General features: G+C 43.5%; 3 protein-coding genes across 11 annotated transcripts in view; 2 read left to right on the top strand and 1 right to left on the bottom strand.

The window, feature by feature from the left end:
- LOC106582460 (disintegrin and metalloproteinase domain-containing protein 23) overlaps positions 1-718 on the bottom strand; it is a 49240-nt gene extending 48522 nt beyond the window's left edge. For all 4 annotated transcript variants that reach the window (XR_006761236.1, XR_006761235.1, XM_014165597.2 and 1 more), the window contains exon 1: positions 345-718. Coding sequence is in view for 2 of the 4 variants with exons in the window: in XM_014165597.2 (XP_014021072.2) it covers positions 345-420 (76 nt within the window). In the remaining 2 variants the exon portion in view is untranslated. The remainder of the gene's footprint in view (positions 1-344) is intronic.
- Positions 719-2222: 1504 nt separating this feature from the next.
- LOC106582459 (chemerin-like receptor 2) lies at positions 2223-6018 on the top strand. Its single transcript, XM_014165596.2, has 3 exons — positions 2223-2685; positions 3445-3556; positions 3799-6018. Exon 3 carries the CDS (start codon positions 3814-3816, stop codon positions 4921-4923), a length of 1110 nt encoding a protein of 369 aa, XP_014021071.1. The 5' UTR covers positions 2223-2685; positions 3445-3556; positions 3799-3813; the 3' UTR covers positions 4924-6018.
- A 5178-nt stretch (positions 6019-11196) lies between these two features.
- The window catches only part of LOC106582458 (INO80 complex subunit D), a 47466-nt gene continuing 30960 nt past the window's right edge, over positions 11197-27702 (top strand). For 5 of the 6 annotated variants that reach the window (XM_014165593.2, XM_045704861.1, XM_014165589.2 and 2 more), the window contains exons 1-5: positions 11239-11488; positions 20181-20282; positions 20408-20498; positions 22338-22451; positions 22584-22764. The gene's annotated coding sequence lies outside the window, so the exon portion shown is untranslated. Of the gene's footprint in view, positions 11489-20180; positions 20283-20407; positions 20499-22337; positions 22452-22583; positions 22765-27702 lie in introns of all 6 variants that reach the window. The other variant, XM_014165592.2, reaches the window with a different exon arrangement.

Genomic DNA, 27702 nt, shown 5'->3' with positions numbered 1-27702 from the left:
CTGGCTCCTCTGAAATGAGCACACACGTTCTGGAAAATACCCAATAATAACTGGACAAAATGGTAGGCCTAGAGTTAAAAGGAGTTAATGTCAAACATTCCTCACAAGTTAATTTAGATATATTTCATGTTCATAACCTGAACAAAAAAGATACTTAGCCCACTCTCTCCACGTCACTTAAAAAGACTTGTCCTCCGGACCAGACACTTCCGTCACAAATTAGAAACAGCACAGCGAGAAAAACGAACATATCTATCAGATAATGACACAAAGGAGCATGCAAGTTACTAGATGTTCCTGATACCGTTCTGACTGGGCTAAGAACATGCAAGTAGACTACATACCGATTGATGCTATGGATGAATGGAGCCCGGATGCAAGGATGCTCACGAGCAAATTTGCTAGAAATATCAAATGCATGATTCATATTTGATATTTTAAAATATATGTATATCAACACGTCAACGCAGTAATTATCTTCCGGCCCGTTATAGCGGGGGAGATGTCGTTTACGGGAAATTCTTCATGTATCCAGTCACCGGGGGAGAGGACTCCTGCAGCATCGGGCGCGGGGCGAATGGAAGGCGATGGCCAGCCACTTGAAATCAACCAGCAGACTCTATGCTGCATCCGCGCAAGTGCGGTGTTTTTAACAATTCAATATAAATCCACGCTTTGCCCGCGCGCACATAGCACAGGCTCGTGCACAAGCTTTAAAAGTACAAGCAAGTGCTTTTTTCACAGGGAAGATATCCCCGCATCCCAGAGATCATCTGCTTGAACTGCTTCCCATCCCTACTGCATTCATGTATTGTAGTGTTTAATGTCATGTCTACTCTGTCTATCCACTGTATTTTACATAGACAAAATAAATAGTGAGCAGTTTTGTGTTATGGTGGGTAGGCTAATGTGTATGGCCTACGTATTTTACAGACGGATTATTAATATTTTACTGTATTCTGCTCCACAGTGCCCATCTCTGTCTAATCTCACAGTGATAAACATCATAACAGCTGAATAGCTATTTTGATGGGAATTATTTGTATTGTTTTGTCGATCATCGTGGCCTTCCCTTAAACATGGTAAGGGTGTTCATTAAAATGCAACAAAATGTGTGGGATTTTGTTAACTGATCAAAGTCTAGACTAAATGGTCTACGATCTGTCTTGGGAAATTGTGTGATACAGATTCCCACACAGACAGATCCTATACGATCAGAGCTAGTAGGAGAGTATATCTGTTGCGCTAATGCTATAGTTCAAAGGACACAATCAATGTCGATGATTGCCTGCATGTCTATGTTTTAAATATTTGATAAAGCTTTGCATAAAACACGTGGCACCGTCAGATTTCATGTCCACAGCGCTTTTAAACAGTCAAGGAAATGCTCACAGGAGGCAGTATTTCAATCATGTTTTTAAGACAGCGCCCAGCAAGTCCAGTTCAAATAATGTATGGGTCCAACAATTTCACACACACACACACACACACACACACACACACACACACACACACACACACACACACACACACACACACACACACACACACACACACACACACACACACACACATCCTATCATGAGGCGGCAGGTAGTCTAGCGGGTAAGAGATTTTTTAGACCAGTAACCGAAAGGTCGCTGGTTTGAATCCTAACCCGTCGATGTGCCCTTGAGCAAGGCACTTAACCCTAGTTGCTCTGGATAAGAGTGTCTGCTAAATTACTAAAATGTAAATAGTCCTGCAGGATATGACAGCTCCTCACTCAGGGCTAAATGGGTCTGCAGTGAGATGGTCGCTTGGCAGAGATAAGAGAAAAGCCTGTTTTGTTATCTCACGACGCCAAGACGGGGTAATACGTGAGCAGTGCTCCAACTAAAGGACATCACTTGGAGATTTAATTTGCACCAACGGATTTTTTTTTTAGCTTCATCAATCAATCAAACAACAACTTTGGAATGCTGAGGATTTTAATTTGGTAACTTATACTTGACATCAAATCGAAAATCTGAACAAGATGATAAGGAGTGATTGTAAAACAACCAAATAATGCAATTTCTGTGTTCGTGATGACCAGGGTTACTTACCGGACTCTAGAATGATTTAGACTCGGTATATTGAGCTTCTGTATGATGTGCTACACTACAGTAAATCATATTGGTTGGTTAGACTGTATAAATGTTATATTGTAGGCTGGTGCTTAGAACTTCTGAGATTTGATTGCCAGTGGTCAACCAGTCGGGAGATCCGTCCTGGACTGTTCTATAAATCATGCGATCTTTTTTTGACAGACTACAAGTATAACGATTATACAATCTTACACAAGGCATTCCTTCCTTTACCCCAGTACTCCTCATTCTTATACAGCGCAAGTGACGCGTCAGTGGACGCGCCTACTGGACGACAACACAACTCCTCCAATATGTATTACGGCGTAACGGGTTTATGCACAGCACAGACTAACGAAGATACCCGAACAGGAACAATACCCCAACTCCAGTGATAAAATAGGGATGGAGTTTGGAATTTCAATGAAATATATCACTGAATGAGACAAATTGTAAAGTATTGGCAGTTGCTATAGCCTAACTACGTTAACGCCGTTGAACTTCTGAACGTTTTTATTTTGACTGATTCCGACTCTGAGAGGATTGGCAGGACATAGTAACTTTTAGCGACTGGAAGGTATGTATGTATATATATACATATACATATATATATATATATAGGCTACTGTATAAGTAGACTAGGCTCTCGTGGCTGTTGGATAACGCATAGGAAAATGGACAGCATCTGCAAAATATCAGATTTAGTTTTTTTCTGATCAATCAGTGTTATCTGTATTTCATAGAATACGCCCAGCTCACGCATGTCTATGTTAGTAATAGTTTCATAGCTCACATACTTGTATCATGTGGCAAATTATTTTAAAACAAAATACATGTTTATTAGGCCTGCAGTTAAATGGAAGATTATGTGGTACGGGTTTTGAAGGGTTTCTACTGTTGCCGTCAGTTTATATCTGACTATAGACCTTCAAGGCCCAAGTTAGAGGAACTGAGACTGAAGAGACTGTGTTTTCCACATTTGTGTAGGTTGGAGGTTTCCTGTGTTTTAAAGGTCCCAAGTTTATGTTAATTCCCAGAAGAAACAGACAAGCAGGGTGATTTCCTGATTTAGTGTGTGTGTGTGTGTGTGTGTGTGTGTGTGAAGGGTGTGTGTGTGTGTGTGTGTGTGTGTGAAGGGTGTGTGTGCGTGCGTGTGTGTGTGTGTGTGTGTGTGAAGGGTGTGTGTGCGTGCGTGTGTGTGTGTGTGTGTGTGTGTGTGTGTGTGTGTGTGTGTGTGTGTGTGTGTGTGTGTGTGTGTGTGTGTGTGTGTGAAGGGTGTGGGCACTCCACATCCCCTCTTTTTCTAGTTGGCTTACTAATGATGACACTCTTCCAGGAAAAGGACCAACCCAGCTGTATTTTACAATCTCTGCTTTAAAACATCTGGAGGAACTGTGACCTGGATAATTACAAGGACATTTGTGTCAAAGAAGTGCAAGGGCATTCAGGTGAAGAATCTATGATATCAAAACATTATGGGCTATTATGACATAACAGTAGGCTATGTGTTGACAGAAAGTCTGGTAACATATATTAAGTTCTTATACTCGTGCGGTTACACAGTAATTAACAACATTGTGTTAAAATAAGTAATTATTGTTTCTAAACTACACCGGTACCAGAGCAACTTTTACTGAAAAATCCACATATTTAAAGGATGTATCTTATCATTGCTTTCTCATTCTTGCAGGACCTCGGCTTACAAATGGTAGGTAGTGTTGCAGCAATGGAAGAATCCATGGAGGACTATGGCAATTACACCTACGATTACCTGGACTATGGAGACTTCGAAGAAGAAAAAGTCCAAGATGGATACTCCCAAAAGGAGGCTATGCACATCATATCAGTAGTCATGTATAGTATTTCCTTCGTGCTCGGTGTCATGGGAAATGGAATAGTCATATGGGTGATGGCATTTCAAAGCAAACGGACAGTGAACAGTGTATGGTTGCTGAACATGGCCATCGCAGATTTTGTGTTTGTGCTCTTTTTACCGTTCTCTATCGACTACGTTCTTCGAGACTTCCACTGGTCCTTTGGGCTGGTCATGTGTAAGATAAACTCGTTTGTGTCTGTGATGAACATGTATGCCAGTGTGCTCTTTCTCACAATGCTCAGTCTAGACAGGTATGTCTCATTGATCCACCTTAGCTGGTGTCAGAGGTGTCGCAGTGTATGGCGAGCCTGGATCGTATGTGGCTGTGTGTGGGGGGTGTCTGTTCTACTGAGCCTCCCTACCCTGATATTCCGTGACACTGTGAGTTATCGTGACCGGGTGATGTGCTTCAACAACTTCAATGTCCAGGACAGACATATAGCTGCTGTGAGACACATTACATTGGTGGTCGTCCGTACTGCAGTGGGATTCCTACTGCCCTTCAGTGCCGTCTGTGTGACTGGAATTCTCCTGGCAATCAAAGTCCACCAGTCTGACAATTCTGTGTCCCTGTCTAGCTTTTCTAAGACAGTTTCAGCTGTCATTCTGGCCTTCTTTTTGTGCTGGGCACCATTCCATACCTTTAGTTTAATGGAGCTTTCCTTCCACTCATCACTGTACCTACATGCTGTTCTGAAGACAGGCTTTCCTCTTGCTACTAGCTTAGCCTATTTCAACAGCTGCGTCAACCCCTTCATCTACATGCTGGTGGGTAAGAAGGTTCGCCAGCTCCTGAAACGCTCGTGTCTGGACATCACAAAGAGTTCTCTGCGGGAGCTCAACCAGTCCATCTCTGTAACTGAATCAGTGACTGTAGCAGACATAAGACCTCCATACATCAGTTCACCACAGGATCCCACAGAATCATCAACTGTTTGATTATACTGACCTAATCCCACAGTTACCTATAGCAGAAACCAGCAGAAACTGTTATTTGACCTAAAAGAACCAGCCTGACCATTATTTTAGTCCAAATGTGACTTATTTTATATTTTACTTTAGTGTAACATTTGTGCTAGTTGTTTGAGTTGGATACTTCCAAGTAGCAATTACTTTGAGTGCCAACATCTGTTTGAGTGCCCTCATAGGAAAACTTGAGTAAAGACGTGCGCTGAAAGAATAACTTGCACAGGAGAAAAGAGGCAACTTTAATGATTTAAAAAATAAGTATCTGATCCTATTTACCCCGAAGACAAATAGGAAAGGGGGCCACCCTTCCCCACTGTCTCTGGAACAGGCTGTCTCTGGAACAGACTGTCTCTGGAACAGGCTGGATCTGGAACAGGCTGTCTCTGGAACAGGCTGTCTCTGTCTCTGGAACAGGCTGTCTCTGGAACAGGCTGTCTCTGGAACAGGCTGTCTCTGGAACAGGCTGTCTCTGTCTCTGGAACAGGCTGTCTCTGGAACAGGCTGTCTCTGGAACAGGCTGTCTCTGTCTCTGGAACAGGCTGTCTCTGGAACAGGCTGTCTCTGTCTCTGGAACAGGCTGTCTCTGTCTCTGGAACAGGCTGTCTCTGGAACAGGCTGTCTCTGGAACAGGCTGTCTCTGGAACAGGCTGTCTCTGGAATAGGAATGATTAGAAGCAGATCTACCATTTTCATAAACACTTTGTATTTAGATTTCGGTCATCAAACAAATCCAAGTTTAACCCTGATGGGAATTTAGTCCTTCTCTTTACGTTGAAAAGTTTTCCATTACAAGTTGATTTGTTGTTGTAGTGTACTCTGTTATTATATGGCTGCTGTACACATGAGACAAATTCTATTAGGCCGTTATTTTTATTTTCTAATTATATTAAGCGTATAAATTAATCTCAATGTTTACATTACATTTTCCAATAGTGTTCACATTGTCAATCACTGTGTGGGATTTCTTTTGTGGGAATTTGAAATATATGAGGGAAATTTGGCATGCAATTGATTTGTTAATTATAATATACTTGAGTCAAAGGAATAAACAATGAATCCAGTCCCTTCTGTGTATTGGTAGTGGGTTTTAATATGTATTCCTTCTGTGTATTGGTAGTGGGTTTTAATATGTATTCCTTCTGTGTATTGGTAGTGGGTTTTAATATGTATTCCTTCTGTGTATTGGTAGTGGGTTTTAATATGTATTCCTTCTGTGTATTGGTAGTGGGTTTTAATATGTATTCCTTCTGTGTATTGGTAGTGGGTTTTAATATGTATTCCTTCTCTGTATTGGTAGTGGGTTTTAATATGTATTCCTTCTGTGTTATACAGACGCAGTGCCAGAAGTGTCGCTATATGGTGTGGTTCTCAATCTAACAGGACCAACGGTATATTGCCTGTAACCTCAATTATGGTTACAATACCCTGTAGATGGAATAAAAATACTACACGCATAGTTGATGAAAGCAGGAAACACAAGACCTGAGTACCTAACACCTATTCACGTGTAGCTAGAGAGAGTGTTGCCGCTCTCCACATGTGCATTTCCAATAAAGGTGTTTCACTGTACTTGTGCACGTGACAATAAAACTTGGAACAGTACCTCACTTAGTCCTAACTGCTGGCTTCCTGAAGTTCAGTCCAGTTGTTTACAATGTAAATGCAGCTATTTCCTGTTATTGCCAAAACCCCCTTAGCAAACAAACCCAGATGAGTTGAGTTTGGTTGAGTGAAGTCCACATCTGGGACCATGGCCTCAAAGAACATCAACTGTATCATTGTTGTATTAATTAACCCCATTTCTTCCGTCAATATTGTCACGCCTGCCCCCTGCTCCCAATCTCTGCGCTCAAGAGTGCCAGGCGGCCCATCATTACGCACACCTGTCACCATCGTTATGCGCATCAGCGCTTCATTGGACTCACCTGGACTCCATCACTTATTGATTGCCTCCCCTATATCTGTCTATTCCTCAGTTTCATCCCCGTGTCAGCATTAATGTTGTTTTGTTACCACTGTCCAGACGCTGTCCTTGATTAGTGTCATGTCGGTTATTTATAAAATATTCACTCCCTGTACTTGCTTCTCGTCTCCAAGTGTCTGTCCTCACAAATATATTGATACAACGCTTGGAAAAGTGGGCTATTGTCACGGTTGTCGTAAGGAGAAGCGGACCAAAGTGCAGCATGTGTGTCGTTCCACATTTTATTTACACTGTGAAACTATGCGATACATAAACATAAACTAAAGAACAAAACAACAAACCGTGACGCAGAGGTGAAACATACACTACTCAAAAACAATCTCCCACAAACCCAGGTGGAAAAAAACCCTACTTAAGTATGATCTCCAATTAGAGACAACGAGGACCGGCTGCCTCTAATTGGAGATCATCCCAATCAAAACCCCAACATAGAAATACAAAACTAGAACCTGAATACATAGAAATAGAAGACATAGGAAAAAAACCTGTCACACCCTGACCTACTCTACCATAGAAAATAACATCTTTCTATGGTCAGGACGTGACAGCTATTGACATTTGATTCAGATTAATTTAACTGGCAAATGGATGGGGTTGTTTAAAAATAATTTGGAATGAATGAAACCAGATTAGTGTTTTTGGACATTTAATCTGAGATTTCGGCACAACTTGAATTGAATAGAGATAGGAATGAAAATCAATTGCATCTCAGGGAAAGCAAAAACATTCTGCATGTCATTGATGGAAATGAATTGCTCAGCCAGTGAGAATATCTGAAATTCTCTCACATGACATGCAAAGAAATTACCAGTAGACTAATTTACAGATTAAAAAAACGATTGTTGAGTAGTTGTGTTTAATTAAAAATACTAACATGTTTATTGTTGAGTAGTTGTGTTTAATTAAAAATACACAAATATTTATTGTTGAGTAGTTGTGTTTAATTAAAAATACTAACATGTTTATTGTTGACTAGCTATATTCACTATTGGTAGATAATGCATTCATAGAGATATGGCAATTTATTGATTAGATAGCAGTGTTGAGGAGTAGTAAACTACATGTACACTACCGTTCAAAAGTTTGGGCTCAGTTAGAAATGTCATTGTTTTCCATGAAAACATACATGAAATGAGTTGCAAAATGAATAGGAAATAGGGTCAAGCCGTTGACAAGGTTATACAGTTGAAGTGGGAAGTTTACATACACCTTAGCCAAATACATTTAAACTCTGTTTATCACAATTCCTGACCTTTCATCCTAGTAAAAATTCCCTCTCTTAGGTCAGTTAGGATCACCACTTTATTTTAAGAATGTGAAATGTCAGAATAATAGTAGAGAGAATTATTTATTTCAGCTATTATTTCTTTCATCACATTCCCAGTGGGTCAGAAGTTTACATACACTCAATTAGTATTTGGTAGCATTGCCTTTAAATGATTTAACTTGGGTCAAACGTTTTAGGTAGCCTTCCACAAGCTTTCCACAATAAGTTGGGTGAATTTTGGCCCATTCCTCCTTACAGAGCTGGTGTAACTGAGTCAGGTTTGTAGGCCTCCTTGCTCACACACGCTTTTTCAGTTCTGCTCACAAATTTTCTATGGGATTGAGGTCAGGGCTTTGTGATGGCCACTCCAATACCTTGACTTTGTCCTTAAGCCATTTTGCCACAACTTTGGAAGTATGCTTGGGGTCATTATCCATTTGGAAGACCCATTTGCGACCAAGCTTTAACTTCCTGACTGATGTCTTGAGATGTTGCTTCAATATATCCACATAGTTTTCCTACCTCATGATGCCATCTATTTTGTGAAGTGCACCAGTCTCTCCTGAAGCAAAGCACCGCCACAACATGATGCTGCCACCCCCGTGCTTCACGGTTGCGATGGTTTTCTTTTGGCTTGCAAGCCTCCCCCTTTTTCCTCCAAACATAACGATGGTCATTATGGCCAAACAGTTCTATTTTTGTTTCATCAGACCAGAGGACATTTCTTCAAAAAGTAAAATCTTTGTCCCCATCTGCAGTTGCAAATCGTAGTCTGGCTTTTTTATGGCGGTTTTGGAGCAGTGGCATCTTCCTTGCTGAGCGGACTTTCAGGTTATGTCGATATAGGACTCATTTTACTGTGGACATAGATACCTTTGTACCTGTTTCCTCCAGCATCTTCACAAGGTCCTTTGCATTTGCATTTGCATTTTAGTCATTTAGCAGACGCTCTTATCCAGAGCGACTTACAGTAGTGAATGCATACATTTCATACAATTTCATACATTTCTTTCTGTGCTGGCCCCCCGTGGGAATCGAACCCACAACCCTGGTGTTGCAAACACCATGCTCTACCAACTGAGCTACAGGGAAGGCTATGTCGATATAGGACTCATTTTACTGTGGACATAGATACCTTTGTACCTGTTTCCTCCAGCATCTTCACAAGGTCCTTTGCTGTTGTTCTGGGATTGATTTGCACTTTTGCACCACACAGCAAAAATCTCTAGGAGACAGAACGCGCCTCCTTCCTGAGCGGTATGGCGGCTGCGTGGTCCCATGGTGTTTATACTTTTGTTTGTACATATGAACGTGGTACCTTCAGGTGTTTGGAAATTGCTCCCAAGGATGAACCAGACTTGTGGAGGTCTTGGCTGATTTATTTAGATTTTTCCATGATGTCAAGCAAAGAGGCCCTGAAGGTAGGCCTTGAAATGCATCCACAGAAACACCTCCAATTGACTCAAATTATGTCAATTAGCCTATCAGAAGCTTCTAAAGCCATGACATCCTTTTCTGGAATTTTCCAAGCTGTTTAAATGCACAGTCAATTTAGTGTATGTAAACTTCTGACCCACTGGAATTGTGATACAGTGAATTATAAGTGAAATAATCTGTCTGTAAACAATTGTTGGAAAAATGACTTGTGTCATGCACAAAGTAGATGTCCTAACCGACTTGCCAAAACTATAGTTTGTTAACAAGACATTTGTGGAGTGGTTGAAAAACTAGTTTTAATGACTCCAACCTAAGTGTATTTAAACTTCCGACTTCAACTGTAAATAATGATTTTTAATTGAAATAACAATTGTGTCCTTCAAACTTTTCTTTCGTCAAAGAATCCTACATTTGCAGCAATTACAGCCTTGTAGACCTTTGGCATTCCAGTTGTCAATTTGTTGAGGTAATCTGAAGAGATTTCACCCCATGGTTCCTGAAGCACCTCCCACAAGTTGGATTGGTTTGATGGGAGCTTCTTACCATACAGTCACTTTTCCCTTTTCATTCATCTCACGAATGTTCTTCTTTGTGGTCCGAACACCTCAAACTTAAAAAAAAAAAAATGTACAGGACAGATGAAACTTAGATTCGTCTGTCCATAACACCTCATTCCAATCTTCCTCTGTCCAGTGTCTGTGTTCTTTTGCCCATCTTAATCTTTTCTTTTTATTGGCCAGTCTGAGATATGGCTTTTTCTTTGCAACTCTGCCTAGAAGGCCAGTATCCCGAAGTCGCCTCTTCACTGTTGCTGAGACTGGTGCTTTGCAGATACTATTTAATGAAGCTGCCAGTTGAGGACTTGTGAGGTGTCTGTTTCTCAAACTAGACAATCTAATGTACTTGTCCTCTTGCTCAGTTGTGCACCGGGGCCTCCCACTCCTCTTTCTATTCTGGTTAGAGACAGTTTGTGCGAAGGGAGTAGTACACAGCGTTGTACGAGATCTTCAGTTTCTTGGCAATTTCTCGCATGGAATAGCCTTCATTTCTCAGAACAAGAATAGACTGACGAGTTTCAGAAGAAAGTTCTTTGTTTCTGGCCATTTTGAGCTTGTAATCGAACTCACAAATGCTGATGCTCCAGATACTCAACTTGTCCAAAGAAGGCCAGTTTTATTGCTTCTTTAATCAAAACAACAGTTTTCAGCTGTGCTAACATATTTGCAAAAGGGTTTTCTAATGATCAACCCCCCCCCCCCCCAAGCTGGGGCCAGTTGTACTGTTAGAGGGGCCAGTTACATTAGACGTTATTGTTGTCATATCGTTTTCTTCACTGCATTGCAGGCATTAGCAGGCAAAATACCATGTTCATAATCATTAGTGTTCCGCGTTGCCACTGTCTAATAAGAGAGCAAAAATGTGTTATGTAAAAATGATTTCATACTCCACATTTAGGGGGGGCACAAGGGGGTCCAAAATTGTTGTCACGGGGCACTGACCCCCTCTGCCCCCCCCCCCAACCGCCCCTGTAAAGAGCACTATTCTTGCGATTTGTAGTCCGACATTTCAGATTTACATATGCAATTTTTCAGGAAGTAGTTTGGATGCAGTGAACTACTTTTTCAAAGTAACTTTAGTAACTTCTTCCAGTGAAAAGTAATTGGTATCTTGGTAAACTATATTTTCAGAGTAGCTTCCCTAACACTGTTAGATAGCAACATTATGTGCTACATTAGGGTACATTATATGGGGATTACCAAATAGTGACGCAGCTGAATAGAGAAAGTGCGCAGTCAGTGGTGATCGTTGAGGTGCCACTACCAAGGCTGGAGTGACATAGGGGCAAGGTAAGGACTCGCTATGACAGCTCTCGTGTGTACATTGCATCTCAAACGTATAAGGGGAATGTGATATTTGAAGATGTTTTAAAACCATCAGAATTGTATATAGTACGGGCACCATAAAGTTTGATGGGTGTAAAAAGATGTATTGGCTGGCTACGTTAGCTAACTCGTTCGCGTAGTCTAGCCAAGGTGGTCATGGGAATGGTCAGGGTGGTCGGGGCTAAAAATGATGCATTGCAAGCTCTTGTTATTTTTGTATAATGTATATGCAACTACGTGGCTTCCGTAGGCAAGTGATTCATGTGTTTTAGCTAACTGTTTACACAATATTTTTATGCCTGCCTAAACTAGGGAGACAGCTAACGTTAGATACCAAAGACAGATGCTTGCTAGTTAGGGGTAAGGCGTTATCCTATAAAGGAAACTAAAGCTAGCCAGCTAGCTATCTTTATACAGTAATGTCAGGTGATGCTGCTTGCCAACATGGGAGTGATTGCATTTTCTAAGTGACAACTTTGTTGATGAAACCAGCTTTTTACTTATTCGCTTAGCTAGCTAGCTGTGCATTATAATATCGTTTTGCGTCTCTCAGGAGTGGCTCACTCTACAGGGGGCGTGGCAGTCACCAACAATGACCGAGGTAAAGAGAGTTTCAGACTGGATATTCGACGATATTCGCCTGTAGTTTTCCTTACGTCAACCAACAGAAGTTAGGGACCATCAACATAGTGACAAATCTAATTGTTCAAATTTCAATAGCTCTTTAACCATTACTCCTAAAACTTTCAAAACTGGTTCTAGCTAACCCGATGGCATAGACACACATTGCACACACTTGTTTTTGTCGATTTACATCTCACACTATTTTAAATGATTTATTTACATTTTTAAATTTCAATAGCTCTTTTGTCATGTGACCTACTGACTCCAAACAAGATTCAGAATGTCCACTCAGTGCCCCTACACATTGCACACCCTGTCCATTTTCATCTCACGTGTTTTTACATACATTTTTCTAACTTTCTCATTTCAAAAGCTCCTTGGTCATGTGATCTACTGGACTCAAACAAGGTTCTGAATGTACACTCAGTGGCCCTACACATTGCACACCCTTCAGTTTGTCCATTTTCATCTCACATGTTTTTACATGAATTTTTCAAAATTTCAATAGCTCCTTGGTCATGTGACCTCGGACTTCAAACAAGGTTCAGAATGTCCACTCAGCGTGCCTACATATTGCACAGCCTTTTAGTTTGTCCATTTTCATCTCACACAATTTTACATGAATTTTCTGTTTTTCAATGTTTATAATTTGAATAGCTCGTTTGTCATGTGACCTACTGACCTCAAACAAGGTTCAGAATGTCCACTGACTACCCTTACATATTGCACACCCTTTAGTTTGTCCATTTTCATCTAACTTGATTTTACATTCATTTTTTGTAAACGTTCTAATTTCAACAGTTCCTTGGTCATGTGACCTACTGACCTCAAACAAGGTTCAGAATGTCCACTGACTAGCCTTCTATATTGCACACCCTTTAGTTTGTCCATTTTCATCTCACACGTTTTTACATTAATTTGCCTGCTCTGCCCTCCTGAAGGACAGTGTCACTCACACACCTATTCACTTGGGCCTTCTCCCTGGGGCCTTCATGATCGCAAGGCAGGCCTCCATTGACCTGGTAACCTCTGAATCCTGGCCTCTAAGCCTACACTCCCTGCCTGCCTGCCTGCCTGCCTGCCCTCTCCCTGGGCCTGAGAGTGTAAAGCTTACTCCCTGGAACTACAGACCTCCAGGCCTCCACACCTACTCTTCCTACCCGGTCAACACCCCTCTTCCTTGGCCTTAGAATATAGCTTACTCCCTGGAATTACTAAAACATCTATAGTCCCGCTGTCAGGAACCACGTGCACCTGGTAACCCGTAACAGGCTCTGTGCATGTGGTAATTCGAAACAGGCTCTGTGCTCCTGGTGACCCGCCCGCTTCTTTCTGCTCACAGACTAAGTCCCCACTCCAACCTCCATGGCTTGAGTGCTGCCCCCGAGTCCGGCCGCCCTGCTCGGACTCGGAGTGCCCCCCGCCTTGATGGAGGCATCATTGTGCACCTGGTAACCTGAAACAAGCTCTGTGCACCTGGTGACCCGCCCAGAGACTAAGTCCCCAACCCAACCTCCACAGCCTGAGTGCTGCCCCAGCCCCTGAGTCACGCCCGGTGGTATCATCAGAGGCTTTTCTGTCTTACAAACTGGACATCAAATGCCTCTACTAACCTTCTGCGGACTTTAACTGTTTTTTTTTTTTTTACACCCAATCCACATCAAGTGCCAGCGCAATACTTATAGCCTTGAGAACCAATTACCCCTCGCAGTATCTAGCGGCACCATCAACCGGGTGTCGGAAGAAGCAACAGAAAATAATCATCCCCTTTCAATCATTTGCGTGCCCAGTCAGCCCTCCGGGACAGAACCATAGGAACCACCTTTACCAGCGCTTCAATCGATATTCCTCACTTTGACATGAGGGGTCACAGTCACCCTACGGGTGATTTGAGTGTGACCGCGACAGGTGGGTACACTCCTTTGAATTTCATGAAGTTGACATTCAGTGATCTGTGCCCAGTGGGAACCTAGGCGTCTTCCGTCCGTTTTATGGTTCAGCAGCAAATCAATGGGTGTGGATGGTACTACCCACATCAGATGTAGGCCTCCCTCCCCAGACAAGCTGGAGATACTTCTCCCCACTTCTTAGGGCATGAGCCAGATCCATGCAACGCCCTATCACTGCGGGGCCAATGGGTTTAGTCTCCGCCTCGAGTCTAGTGAGTGTAGAGGAGACCTCCCCACCTACAATGTGTGGGGCCGGCGAACGCCGTAGCTGGGGAGATCCGCGAGAAGGGCCTGGCGTGCGTCCAGAGTTCCCCGGGGCTCCCGCCAGCTTCTCCGTGATCGATCGCGTTACCGCACTGGATGCCTTGTGGCACCTGTCTCCACTAGTCCGTGGACATTCTGAACCTTGTTTGAAGTCAGTAGGTCACATGACCAAAGAGCTATTGAAATTATAAATTGAAAGAAATTCATATCAAAACGTGTGAGATGAAAATGGACAAACTGAAGGGTGTGCAATGTGTAGGGCCACTGAGTGTACATTCTGAACCTTGTTTGAGTCCAGTAGATCACATGACCAAGGAGCTTTTGAAATGAGAAAGTTAGAAAAATGTATGTAAAAACATGTGAGATGAAAATGGACAAACCAAAGGGTGTGCAATATAGAAGAGTAGTCAGTGGACATTCTGAACCTTGTTTGAGTCAAGTAGGTCACATGACCAAGGATCTATCGAATTTCTAATGTAAAAAAAAGTTTGTTCATTGTTTATGCTCCCTAACTAATTCAACTAGGAATACAAAATGCTGCTCAGATTTCCACATGTTTATTAGCATTGGAAAGCGAATGAATGTCCAAATCGTGAAAATAAGACCTGTGAAATTTTTCCAACATCATGACACTTATTTGTAGTCTGTGGCTCAAGTGGTTTGAAAGCTATTGAGGTTTGAAAGCGCGAATATCCGTTGAATATCCAACTTCAAACTGTCTTTACCTCGGTCCAACAAAGTTAGTGCATTTACCAATTTACCAATCCATGCAGGATTTACTTGAGTGTTTCCATCTACTCAAGCCAGTGTCTTGCCGAAAATCTCCCCCTGCCATAATCCCCCCCTTCTAATTTCCTTCATTTTGTGGCTAGTCAAATACTTTCTGTAGAACAAACTTCACGTCAGGATAGGCAACCAAAATTAATAATTAATGTATGTGTGTTATTTAAACATAGAGGAGGGAGTAAAATGTTGGCAAGCAATCAACATTTTAGAACAATTATGGCTGAATTATTATCATTACACAAAAAATAAAAATACTAGTCGAATAAGACATTGGAGAGATGATGAATTTTGGCAAAGAGATTTATTTATAGACTAATACAAAATCAGTAGCGGATTTAGGGCACTGAAGAGGGGGGTTCGCCTAGGGCGCCATACAAGCTAGAACTGCCACATACACTTGAAACAAATAGCCAAACTGAAAACTGCAGACAAAAATGCTTTCTGCTACTAAGATCAGTGAAATGTAGGCTAAACTGACAAAGGAGTGAAGAACAGAAATCTCAACTAGCAAGCAAGTGGCAGCAATGAAGAAGGGGGGGGGGGGGGAATTCTGGCAGGGGCTTGAAAATCTCCCCCTATTTTCGGCACATCTCCCCCCGTGCTGCCACCAGCAAGATGCCGCCCTACACATGTCGCACGTACCTAAATCCACCACTGATTTTTGTATTAGTCTACAAATAAATCTCTTTGCCCATTGTCGTCATCTCCCAATTTCCCTAGAATAACATAAATGTGTATACACTAGTGTACAGTGATGTAGTGTAATTTATTTTAGATGAGGGAGTGCACTTTTTTTTATTTTTTATGAACATTTCTTCAATCAAAGTTTTTTACCGACAGACATAGCCAACTGAATAGCCTATCATTATAGAATATGCATAAAATGCATCCTCCAATTGCAACGTTTGCCTATGCAAACTAGGCTACGCTGGGGCGGCAGGGTAGACTAGTGGTTAGAGCGTAGGACTAGTAACCGAAAGGTTCCAAGATCGAATCCCCGAGCTGACAAGGTATAAAATATTTTGTTCTGCCCCTGAACAAGGCAGTTAACCCACCGTTCCTAGGCTGTCATTGAAAATAAGAATGTGTTCTTAACTGACTTCCTAGTTAAATAAAGGTTTTCTCAAGAAAATGTTATATTTTTAATACCCTCAAACACCAAGTTAGGCATATGCTACCAATTTACAATAATCCATCATCCCTGTTAATCATGAATAATAATTCTTCACGTTTTACCTGTGAAAGTCCAAACTGCATCTCCCTTCCAATCATTTGATGTCAATCAGTTTCATGGGAATCAGCATTTCACTCTTCTTGAATGACTGTTTCCTGAGTGAATTAGAGCAGATGATGTTAATAAACTATTAGCCTTGTATTTTGTTTCAATCAAAGCATAACCTGCACAGTGGCTCTGAGTTTTGGTGCATAATGATATAGGTTTTTTACTATTCAGCTTCAGCTAACCATCCTAAAATCTCATTATAAATGAGGTGTTTTTGAGGTTACGGTAATGTTATAGACCTGCTATGCTGTTCGTTATGTAAAATAGAAATACATCTTTATATGATCTTGCGAGACATTGATCTTTGATCTAACTTTACTAAAGAGCACCATTGTGAGAAGTGATCATCTTCTATCTGTAATTCTAATAATAATAAGTGATGAGTAGGACTATTAGGCAACATATCTTGATGAGTGTCATTTTAAGCGACAGATGCACTCTTCGTGGTTCTGAAAGGACAGCGTCAGGATCACACAATGAAGTTGACCCAGCTTTTGGTGCTGAAGGATAGCTCTGTGCATTCGGCCATTTCAGGAAGAAACAACAATAATTTGCAGTAGGCTTTAGCCTAATAGGCCTACAACTACATAGCAAACAGTTGAAGTCGGAAGTTTACATACACTTAGATTGGAGTCATTAAAACTTGTTTTTCAACCCTTCCACAAATATCTTGTTAACAAACTATAGTTTTGGCAAGTCGGTTAGGACATCTACTTTGTGCATGACACAAGTCATTTTTCCAACAATTGTTTACAGACAGATTATTTCACTTATAATTCACTGTATCACAATTCCAGTGGGTCAGAAGTTTACATACACTAAGTTGACTGCGCCTTTAAACAGCTTGGAAAATTCCAGAAAATGATGTCATGGATTTAGATGCTTCTGATAGGCTAATTGACATAAATTTAGTCAATTGGAGGTGTACCTGTAGATGTATTTCAATGCCTACCTTCAAACTCAATGCCTCCTTGCTTGACATCATGAGAAAATCAGAAGAAATCAGCCAAGAACTTGTAGACCTCCACAAGTCTGGTTCATCCTTGGGAGTCTGAAGGTACCACATTCATCTGTACAAGCAATAGTACGAAGTATAAACACCATGGGACCATGCAGCCATCATACCGCTCAGGAAGGAGACGCGTTCTGTCTCCTAAAGATGAGTGTACTTTGGTGCGAAAAGTGCAAATCAATCCCAGAACAACAGCAAAGGACCCTGTGAAGATGCTGGAGGAAACGGTACAAAAGTATCTATATCCACAGTAAAACGAGTACTATATCGACATAACCTGAAAGGCCACTTAGCAAGGAAGAAGCCACTGCTCCAAAACCGCCATAAAAAAGCCAGACTACGGTTTGCAACTGCAGATGGGGACAAAGATCGTACTTTCTGGAGAAATGTCATCTGAAATGTCAAAAGAACTCATTGGCCATAATGACCATCATTATGTTTGGAGGAAAAAGCAGGAGGCTTGCAAGCCGAAGAACACCATCTCAACCATGAAGTACGGGGGTTGCAGCATGATGTTGTGGGGGTGCTTTGCAACAGGAGGGACTGGTGCACTTCACAAAATAGATGGCATCATGAGGATGGAAAATTATGTGGATGTATTGAAGAAATATCATAAGACAACAATCGGGAAGTTAAAGCTTGGTCGCAAATGGGTCTTCCAAATGGACAATGACCCCAAGCATACTTCCAAAGTTGTGGCAAAATGGCTTAAGGACAACAAAGTCGAGGTATTGGAGTGGCCATCACAAAGCCCTGACCTCAATCCCATAGAACATTTGTGGGCAGAATTGAAAAGTGTGTGTGAGCAAGGAGGCCTACAAACCTGACTCAGTTACACCAGCTCTGTCAGGAGGAATGGACCAAAATTCACCCAATTTATTGTGGGAAGCTTGTGGAAGGCTACCCGAAACGTTTGACCCAAGTTAAACAATTTAAAGGCAATGCTACCAAATATATTAATTGAGTGTATGTAAACTTCTGACCCACTGGGAATGTGATGAAAGAAATAATAGCTGAAATAAATAATTCTCTCTACTATTATTCTGACATTTCACATTCTTAAAATAAAGTGGTGATCCTAACTGACCTAAGAGAGGGAATTTTTACTAGGATTAAATGTCAGGAATTGTGAAAAACAGAGTTTAAATGTATTCGGCTAACGTGTATGTAAACTTCCGACTTCAACTATAGCTATTTGTAGGCTTTTAACCTAATGTAAGCCTGGTGTGGTGTATTCATGCATCTCAATAAACTGTGACTTAACCTGTTGGGGCTCGGGGGCAGTATTGAGAAATTTTGAAAAAAATATGTGTCCATTTTTAACTGCCTCCTACACCAACTCAGAAGCTAGGATATGCATATTATTAACACATTCGGATAGAAAACTCTGAATTTTCTAAAACAGTTTGAATGGTGTCTGTAAGTATAACAAAACTCATATTGCAGGCAAAAACCTGTGAAAAATAGATTTAAAAAAAATGTGAATTTTGTGACTGTACTATTTAGTGTCATTGTTTTATAGATACCATAGTGAGAAAGGATTCATTTCGCAACACCTACGGCTTCCACTAGATGTCAACGATCTTTATAAAGTTGTTTGAAGCGTCTATGATAAACAGAGAGCAAATTAGAATGCAAGGAAGTTGACATGTCGTCACTTCATTTTTTTGCGCCTGCGCATAAATCTGAGAAGTGTGAGTTTGTCATTATTGTTTATCTAGACATAGGATAGGTTGTGTGAAAATATTACTGATGTTTAACGTTAAAAATGGACCAAAAGATTAATGCTAAACAACGTTTGACATGTTTGAACGAACGTAAATAGATTATTTACTAGGTTTTTTTAGCTTTTCGGCGTGATTTTACAACCCCCCCACCACGTTTTGTGGGAGCATAATGAACGCTAACTACTTGGTGTTATTTGGACATAAATTATGAACTTTGTCAAAAGAAACCACATTTGTTCCGGACCTGGGATTCCTGGCAGTGCCTTCTGATGGAGATAATCAAAGGTAAGGGGATATTTACAATGTTATTATCGATATTAGATGATGCTAACTGTATAGCATAGCTTATTGTTCTTAGCACCCCGTTTATTGCAAAATGTGATTTCCCAGTAAAGTTATTTTGAGATCTGGCCATTCGGTAGCAACTACGAGATGATAATATATTATTCTTTGAATGACAATATTATAATTTACCAATGTTTTCGAATAGTAATTTTGTTATGTTCACCGGAAGCATTTCAGAGAAGAAAAAAATCTGAATTTCACGCTACTGTAAAATGCTGTTTTTGGATATAAATATGAACTTGATGGAACAAAAAATGCATGTATTGTATAACATAATGTCCTAGGAGTGTCATCTGATGGAGATTGACAAAGGTTAGTGCATAATTCTAGCTGGTTTCTGCTTTTGGTGACGCCTGACCTTGAATTGAAAATGGATGTTTGTACTTTTGTGGCTATGTACTGTCCTAACATAATCTAACTTTATGCTTTTGCCGTAAAGCCTCTTTGAAAATCGAACAATGTGGTTAGATTAAGGTGATGTTTATCTTTTAAATTGTGTAAAATAGTTGATTGTTTGAGAAATTGAAATTATTAGATTTTTGATGTTTTGAATTTCCAGCCTTGTTAGCAATCCCGACTCGGGGTTCATTGCTAACCTGTAGCCCCAACAGTGGGATTTCTGATACAAGGTTGTAGACGATGTGGGGTTTGTCATCTGTGCTTGCAGTCCGCACCACAGCTACAGCAGCAGCAAGCAGGAAGTAACCTGGCGGAGGTGTGTGCGGATGGGAAGCCACTCATAGTGGAATCAGAAACGACAGTGCTGCAGGTAGCAGGGGCTCTACTCACTGTATCTGACTGTAGAATAGAACATCTTGTCTCATTTTTGTAGATAGTAACTGCTTCGGCAATGAAATCGGGCTTCTTAAAGTTTGTTGGTATTTTGTTTTTTAGGCATGTGAAAAGGTGGGAGTGCATATTCCTCGCTTCTGTTACCATGAGCGCCTGTCAGTTGTGTCGCAAGGAGATTGAGTAATCTCCAAAGGTATGGTATGTGTTTATGTGTTCTCTTATTAAAGGTTTCTAAATGTCTGGCATGTTCTGGTACCAGTGGCAGCATGCACCATGCCAGTCTTTATTTTATTTAACCTTTATTTAACTAGGCAAGTCAGTTAAGAACAAATTCTTATTTACAATGACGGTCTACCCCCTGGCTAAACCCTAACGATGCTGGGCCAATTGCGCACCGCCCTATGGGACTCTCAATCACGGCCGGTTGTGATACAGCCCGTGATCGAACCAGGGTCTGTAGTGACGCCTCTATCACTGAGATGCAGTGCCTTAGACCGTTGCACCACTCGATAGCCCTGAAGGGTTGGAACATTTGAACCGACTCTGACAAGACAAGGAAAGCTAGGCAGGTAGAATCAACTGCAAACGCAAATCCCTTTCATAGTCTGTTTCTCTATAGTGATGTTTGCATTACCTTTTTATTTGGTGATAATCACCAGTATTATAGTGTTTTTTTTATTACTTTTACCTATGTCTTCCGGTAGCCAGGGTGTGATGGAGTTTCTGTTGGCCAATCACCCTTTAGACTGCCCAAACTGTGACCTGGGGGGAAAATGTGACCTTCATGTAAAATCATAACATCATTGTTTCCTAAAGCTTCTAAGCCTCATTTAGAGGTTAGTCATGATGATGGTTCAGCCTGTGGGGAGGGACTGGTTAGTCATGATGATGGTTCAGCCTGTGGGGGGGGACTGGTTAGTCATGATGATGGTTCAGCCTGTGGGGAGGACTGGTTAGTCATGATGATGGTTCAGCCTGTGGGGAGGACTGGTTAGTCATGATGATGGTTCAGCCTGTGGGGAGGACTGGTTAGTCATGATGATGGTTCAGCCTGTGGGGAGGGACTGGTTAGTCATGATGATGGTTCAGCCTGTGGGGAGGGACTGGTTAGTCATGATGATGGTTCAGCCTGTGGGGAGGGACTGGTTAGTCATGATGATGGTTCAGCCTGTGGGGAGGGACTGGTTAGTCATGATGATGGTTCAGCCTGTGGGGGGGGACTGGTTAGTCATGATGATGGTTCAGCCTGTGGGGGGGGACTGGTTAGTCATGATGATGGTTCAGCCTGTGGGGAGGGACTGGTTAGTCATGATGATGGTTCAGCCTGTGGGGAGGGACTGGTTAGTCATGATGATGGTTCAGCCTGTGGGGGAGGGACTGGTTAGTCATGATGATGGTTCAGCCTGTGGGGAGGGACTGGTTAGTCATGATGATGGTTCAGCCTGTGGGGAGGGACTGGTTAGTCATGATGATGGTTCAGCCTGTGGGGGGGGACTGGTTAGTCATGATGATGGTTCAGCCTGTGGGGAGGGACTGGTTAGTCATGATGATGGTTCAGCCTGTGGGGGGGGACTGGTTAGTCATGATGATGGTTCAGCCTGTGGGGGGGGACTGGTTAGTCATGATGATGGTTCAGCCTGTGGGGAGGGACTGGTTAGTCATGATGATGGTTCAGCCTGTGGGGGGGACTGGTTAGTCATGATGATGGTTCAGCCTGTGGGGGGGACTGGTTAGTCATGATGATGGTTCAGCCTGTGGGGAGGGACTGGTTAGTCATGATGATGGTTCAGCCTGTGGGGGGGGGACTGGTTAGTCATGATGATGGTTCAGCCTGTGGGGGGGGGACTGGTTAGTCATGATGATGGTTCAGCCTGTGGGGGGGGACTGGTTAGTCATGATGATGGTTCAGCCTGTGGGGAGGGACTGGTTAGTCATGATGATGGTTCAGCCTGTGGGGGGGGGGACTGGTAACAAGGTTTTTGGCATTGGACTTCTTAAAGGAACATGTTGCCATTGTGTGCTGACTGTGCAGGACCAGTGACCAGAGCCGCTTCTTAGAGAGCAAGAGAGCTGTGGAGGACAAGAACATTGGTCCCTTCATCAAGACCGTCATGACCTGCTGTATCCAGTCCACCCACTGTGTCCGGTGAGTCAGGCTAGTAATCATAGTATGGTCCACCTTGGAAGCATTCATTATAGAGGGCAACACCTTATTATTACCAAGAATTTCAAAGGGGACAGACACCTATGTGCCAAATAAGGTTTTCCCCCTTTGTAGCTTTGCCAGTGAGATTACAGGTGTGGAGGATCTGGGGACCACTGTCAGGGGACCTGCAGATTGGCATTCATGTGGAGAAGTTGTTCATGTCGGCGCTGTCTGGGAATGTGATTGACGTATGCCCTGTGGGAGCATTGACTTCCAAGCCGTATGCCCTCACTTCCTGTCCCTGGGAGACCAGGTATGTGCTTTACACTGTTGTGTATACAGTACAAGCCGGCTCTTGGAATAGAGTCCAAGTAGTAGTATATAGACTTTCTCCAAGATGGCATAGCAGTCGGATGTGTGTTTTTGTCTTGTCCCTTGTAAACAATGTTTTTGCTTGTTTTTTTTTCATATATATATTTAATATTTTAATATCACGTTCTATATACGGACTGAATATACTCTCCTGCAATCCGCCTCACCCAATGTGGTACGGATCTGCTATTTTTATACTTAAGAACTCATCAACTCATCAAAAGCTTGCCACCTAACTGGCTACTAGTGAGCCACGGCCCGCTAGCTGTCTAAAGTACAACGGACTGTTAGCTTAAGAGGCCCATCGAACAAATTCTTTGGCCACTATACCCACCATATGGAGCCCTGCTGATCCGTCGTCTGAACCGTCGCCTGAACCGGAACCCCAACAGAAGCTAGCCAGCTAACTAGCACGGACAACTCTCGCATGCCTGCACTGTGCGACTCAAACCAGAGCAAATCGGACTTATTTTTCCCCATATCTCCGGACTCCTACCGCAAACTCTGAACCTTTTTTTTTTTTTTTTTTTCCTTCACCTGGATCATCGCTAGCTGCTATTCGAGTGGCCACTCCTGGCTAACGTCACTGTCCCAAAGCAATAACCGTTTAGCCTGGAGCTAGCCTTGCTAGGCCCATCTCCCGGCTAGCCAAAGAGGTCCATCAGCCACTACTTGGGCTACAATACCTCTTTTTGCCAACTGGCTTGGACCCACGACGACTCATCATGACTGGACCACCGATGTGATGATTCGCCCGATGGGGTTTTTCTCAACTGGCTCCGCTATCGCTTCATCCCCTGAAATCCCATCCGCTACCATGTCCAGAGCACATCGGGCTGTTAGCACACCGGACAAATTCTCTGGCCGCTATACCTATTCTGCCAATTGGCCTGGTTTACCACACGGAGCCCTGCTGATCCATCTGCCGATGTAACAGCACGAGGGGGCCAAATCAAATCACATTTATTTATATAGCCCTTCTTACATCAGCTGATATCTCAAAGTGCTGTACAGAAACCCAACCTAAAACCCCAAACAGCGAGCAATGCCGGTGTAGAAGCACAACAGACTTTCTTCCGTCGCGACGTCCCTCCATGGCCCTTCTGTTAGCTTGCTAGCCCCGACCCGCAAGCTGCCTGAAGCCACTCACTGGACTCCTATGATCACTCGGCTACACATGCCTCTCGCTAACGTCAATATGCCTTGTCCATTGCTGTTTTGGTTAATATTTATTGCCTTATTTCACTGTAGAGCCTCTAGCCCTGCTCAATACGCCTTATTTAACACTTTAGTTCCACCTACCACACATGCGGTGACATCACCTGGTTTAAATAATATTTCAAGGGACAATATCTCTTTCATCGTCACTCTATGCAGAGGTTTACCCTCACTGTATCCACATCCTACCATACTGTTGTCGATACGTTATGCCTTGAATCTATTCTACCGTGCCCAGAAATCTGCTTCTTTTACTCTCTATTCAGAACGTACTAGACGACCAGTTATTTTAGCCTTTAGCCGTACCCTTATCCTACTCCTCCTCTGTTCCTCTGGTGATGTGGAGGTTAATCCAGGCCCTGCAGTGCCTAGCTCCACTCCCATTCCCCAGGCGCTATCATTTGTTGACTTCTGTAACCGTAAAAGCCTTGGTTTCATGCATGTTAACATTAGAAGCCTCCTCCCTAAGTTTGTTTTATTCACTGCCCTAGCACACTCTGCCAACCCGAATGTCCTAGCCGTGTCTGAATCCTGGCTCAGGAAGACCACCAAAAACCCTGAAATTTCCATCTCTAACTATAACATTTTCCGCCAAGATAGAACTGCCAAAGGGGGCGGTGTTGCAATCTACTGCACAGATAGCCTGCAGAGTTCTGTCTTACTATCCAGGTCTGTACCCAAACAGTTTGAGCTTCTACTTTAAAAAATCCACCTTTCCAGAAACAATTCTCTCACAGTTGCCGCTTGCTATAGACCACCCTCTGCCCCCAGCTGTGCCCTGGACACCATATGTGAACGGATTGCCCCCCATCCAGCTTCATTTACATTTACATTTAAGTCATTTAGCAGACGCTTTTATCCAGAGCGACTTACAAATTGGTGCATTCACCTTATGATATCCAGTGGAACAACCACTTTACAATAGTGCATCTAAATCTTTTAGGGGGGGGTTAGAAGGATTACTTTATCCTATCCTAGGTATTCCTTAAAGAGGTGGGGTTTCAGGTGTCTCCGGAAGGTGGTGATTGACTCCGCTGTCCTGGCGTCGTGAGGGAGCTTGTTCCACCATAGGGGTGCCAGAGCAGCGAACAGTTTTGACTGGGCTGAGCGGGAACTGTGCTTCCTCAGAGGTAGGGGGGCCAGCAGGCCAGAGGTGGATGAGCGCAGTGCCCTCGTTTGGGTGTAGGGACTGATCAGAGCCTGAAGGTACGGAGGTGCCATTCCCCTCACGGCTCCGTAGGCAAGCACCATGGTCTTGTAGCGGATGCGAGCTTCAACTGGAAGCCAGTGGAGAGAGCGGAGGAGCGGGGTGACGTGAGAGAACTTGGGAAGGTTGAACACCAGACGGGCTGCGGCGTTCTGGATGAGTTGTAGGGGTTTAATGGCACAGGCAGGGAGCCCAGCCAACAGCGAGTTGCAGTAATCCAGACGGGAGATGACAAGTGCCTGGATTAGGACCTGCGCCGCTTCCTGTGTGAGGCAGGGTCGTACTCTGCGAATGTTGTAGAACATGAACCTACAGGATCGGGTCACCCCCTTGATGTTAGTGGAGAACGACAGGGTGTTGTCCAAGGTCACGCCAAGGTTCTTAGCACTCTGGGAGGAGGACACAATGGAGTTGTCAACCGTGATGGCGAGATCATGGAACGGACAGTCCTTCCCCGGGAGGAAAAGCAGCTCCGTCTTGCTGAGGTTCAGCTTGAGGTGGTGATCCGTCATCCACACTGATATGTCTGCCAGACATGCAGAGATGCGATTCGCCACCTGGTTATCAGAAGGGGGAAAGGAGAAGATTAATTGTGTGTCGTCTGCATAGCAATGATAGGAGAGACCATGTGAGGATATGACAGAGCCAAGTGACTTGGTGTATAGCGAGAATAGGAGAGGGCCTAGAACAGAGCCCTGGGGGACACCAGTGGTGAGAGCACGTGGTGCGGAGACAGATTCTCGCCACGCCACCTGGTAGGAGCGACCTGTCAGGTAGGACGCAATCCAAGCGTGGGCCGCGCCGGAGATGCCCAACTCAGAGAGGGTAGAGAGGAGGATCTGGTGGTTCACAATATCAAAGGCAGCAGATAGGTCTAGAAGGATGAGAGCAGAGGAGAGAGAGTTAGCTTTAGCAGTGCGGAGAGCCTCCGTGACACAGAGAAGAGCAGTCTCAGTTGAATGACCAGTCTTGAAACCTGACTGATTTGGATCAAGAAGGTCATTCTGAGAGAGATAGCAAGAGAGCTGGCCAAGGACGGCACGTTCAAGAGTTTTGGAGAGAAAAGAAAGAAGGGATACTGGTCTGTAGTTGTTGACATCGGAGGGATCGAGTGTAGGTTTTTTCACAAGGGGTGCAACTCTCGCTCTCTTGAAGACGGAAGGGATGTAGCCAGCGGTCAAGGATGAGCGAGGTGAGGTAAGGGAGAAGGTCTCTGGAAATGGTCTGGAGAAGAGAGGAGGGGATAGGGTCAAGCGGGCAGGTTGTTGGGTGGCTGGCCGTCACAAGACGCGAGATTTCATCTGGAGAGAGAGGGGAGAAAGAGGTCAAAGCACAGGGTAGGGCAGTGTGAGCAGGACCAGCGGTGTCGTTTGACTTAACAAACGAGGATCGGATGTCGTCGACCTTCTTTTCAAAATGGTTGACGAAGTCATCCGCAGAGAGGGAGGGGGGGGGAAGAGGATTCAGGAGGGAGGAGAAGGTGGCAAAGAGCTTCCTAGGGTTAGAGGCAGCAGAAACAGAAGAGGAAAATGTAGAGAAGAGGGAGTGAAAGGATGCCAGGTCCGCAGGGAGGCGAGTTTTCCTCCATTTCCGCTCGGCTGCCCGGAGCCCTGTTCTGTGAGCTCGCAATGAGGAGGGGAGGACCGAGCCGGCCTAGAGGATAGGGGACATAGAGAGTCAAAGGATGCAGAAAGGGAGGAGAGGAGGGTTGAGGAGGCAGAATCAGGAGATAGGTTGGAGAAGGTTTGAGCAGAGGGAAGAGATGATAGGATGGAAGAGGAGAGAGTAGCGGGAGAGAGAGAGCGAAGGTTGCGACGGCGCAATACCATTCGAGTGGGGGCAGAGTGAGAAGTGTTGGAGGAGAGCGAGAGGGAAAAGGATACAAGGTAGTGGTCGGAGACTTGGAGGGGAGTTGCAATGAGATTAGTGGAAGAACAGCATCTAGTAAAGATGAGGTCAAGCGTATTGCCTGCCTTGTGAGTAGGGGGGGAAGGTGAGAGGGTGAGGTCAAAAGAGGAGAGGAGTGGAAAGAAGGAGGCAGAGAGGAATGAGTCAAAGGTAGACGTGGGGAGGTTAAAGTCACCCAGAACTGTGAGAGGTGAGCCATCCTCAGGAAAGGAACTTATCAAGGCGTCAAGCTCATTGATGAACTCTCCAAGGGAACCTGGAGGGCGATAAATGATAAGGATGTTAATTAAGCTTGAAAGGGCTGGTAACTGTGACAGCATGGAATTCAAAGGAGCATGGAATTGGAAGGAGCATGGAATTCAGAGCTCGTGCTGCTAGGTGACCTAAACTGGAACATGCTTGACACCCCAGCCATCCTACAATCTAAGCTTGATGCCCTCAATCTCTCACAAATTATCAATGAACACACCAGGTACAACCCCAAATCTGTAAACACGGGCACCCTCATAGATATCATCCTAACCAACTTGCCCTCCAAATATAACT

Source organism: Salmo salar, chromosome ssa21, assembly GCF_905237065.1.
Source record: "Salmo salar chromosome ssa21, Ssal_v3.1, whole genome shotgun sequence".
Lineage (NCBI taxonomy): Eukaryota > Metazoa > Chordata > Actinopteri > Salmoniformes > Salmonidae > Salmo > Salmo salar.
Note: the sequence above shows the minus strand (reverse complement) of the source record. Positions and strands in the feature narration are given on the sequence as shown.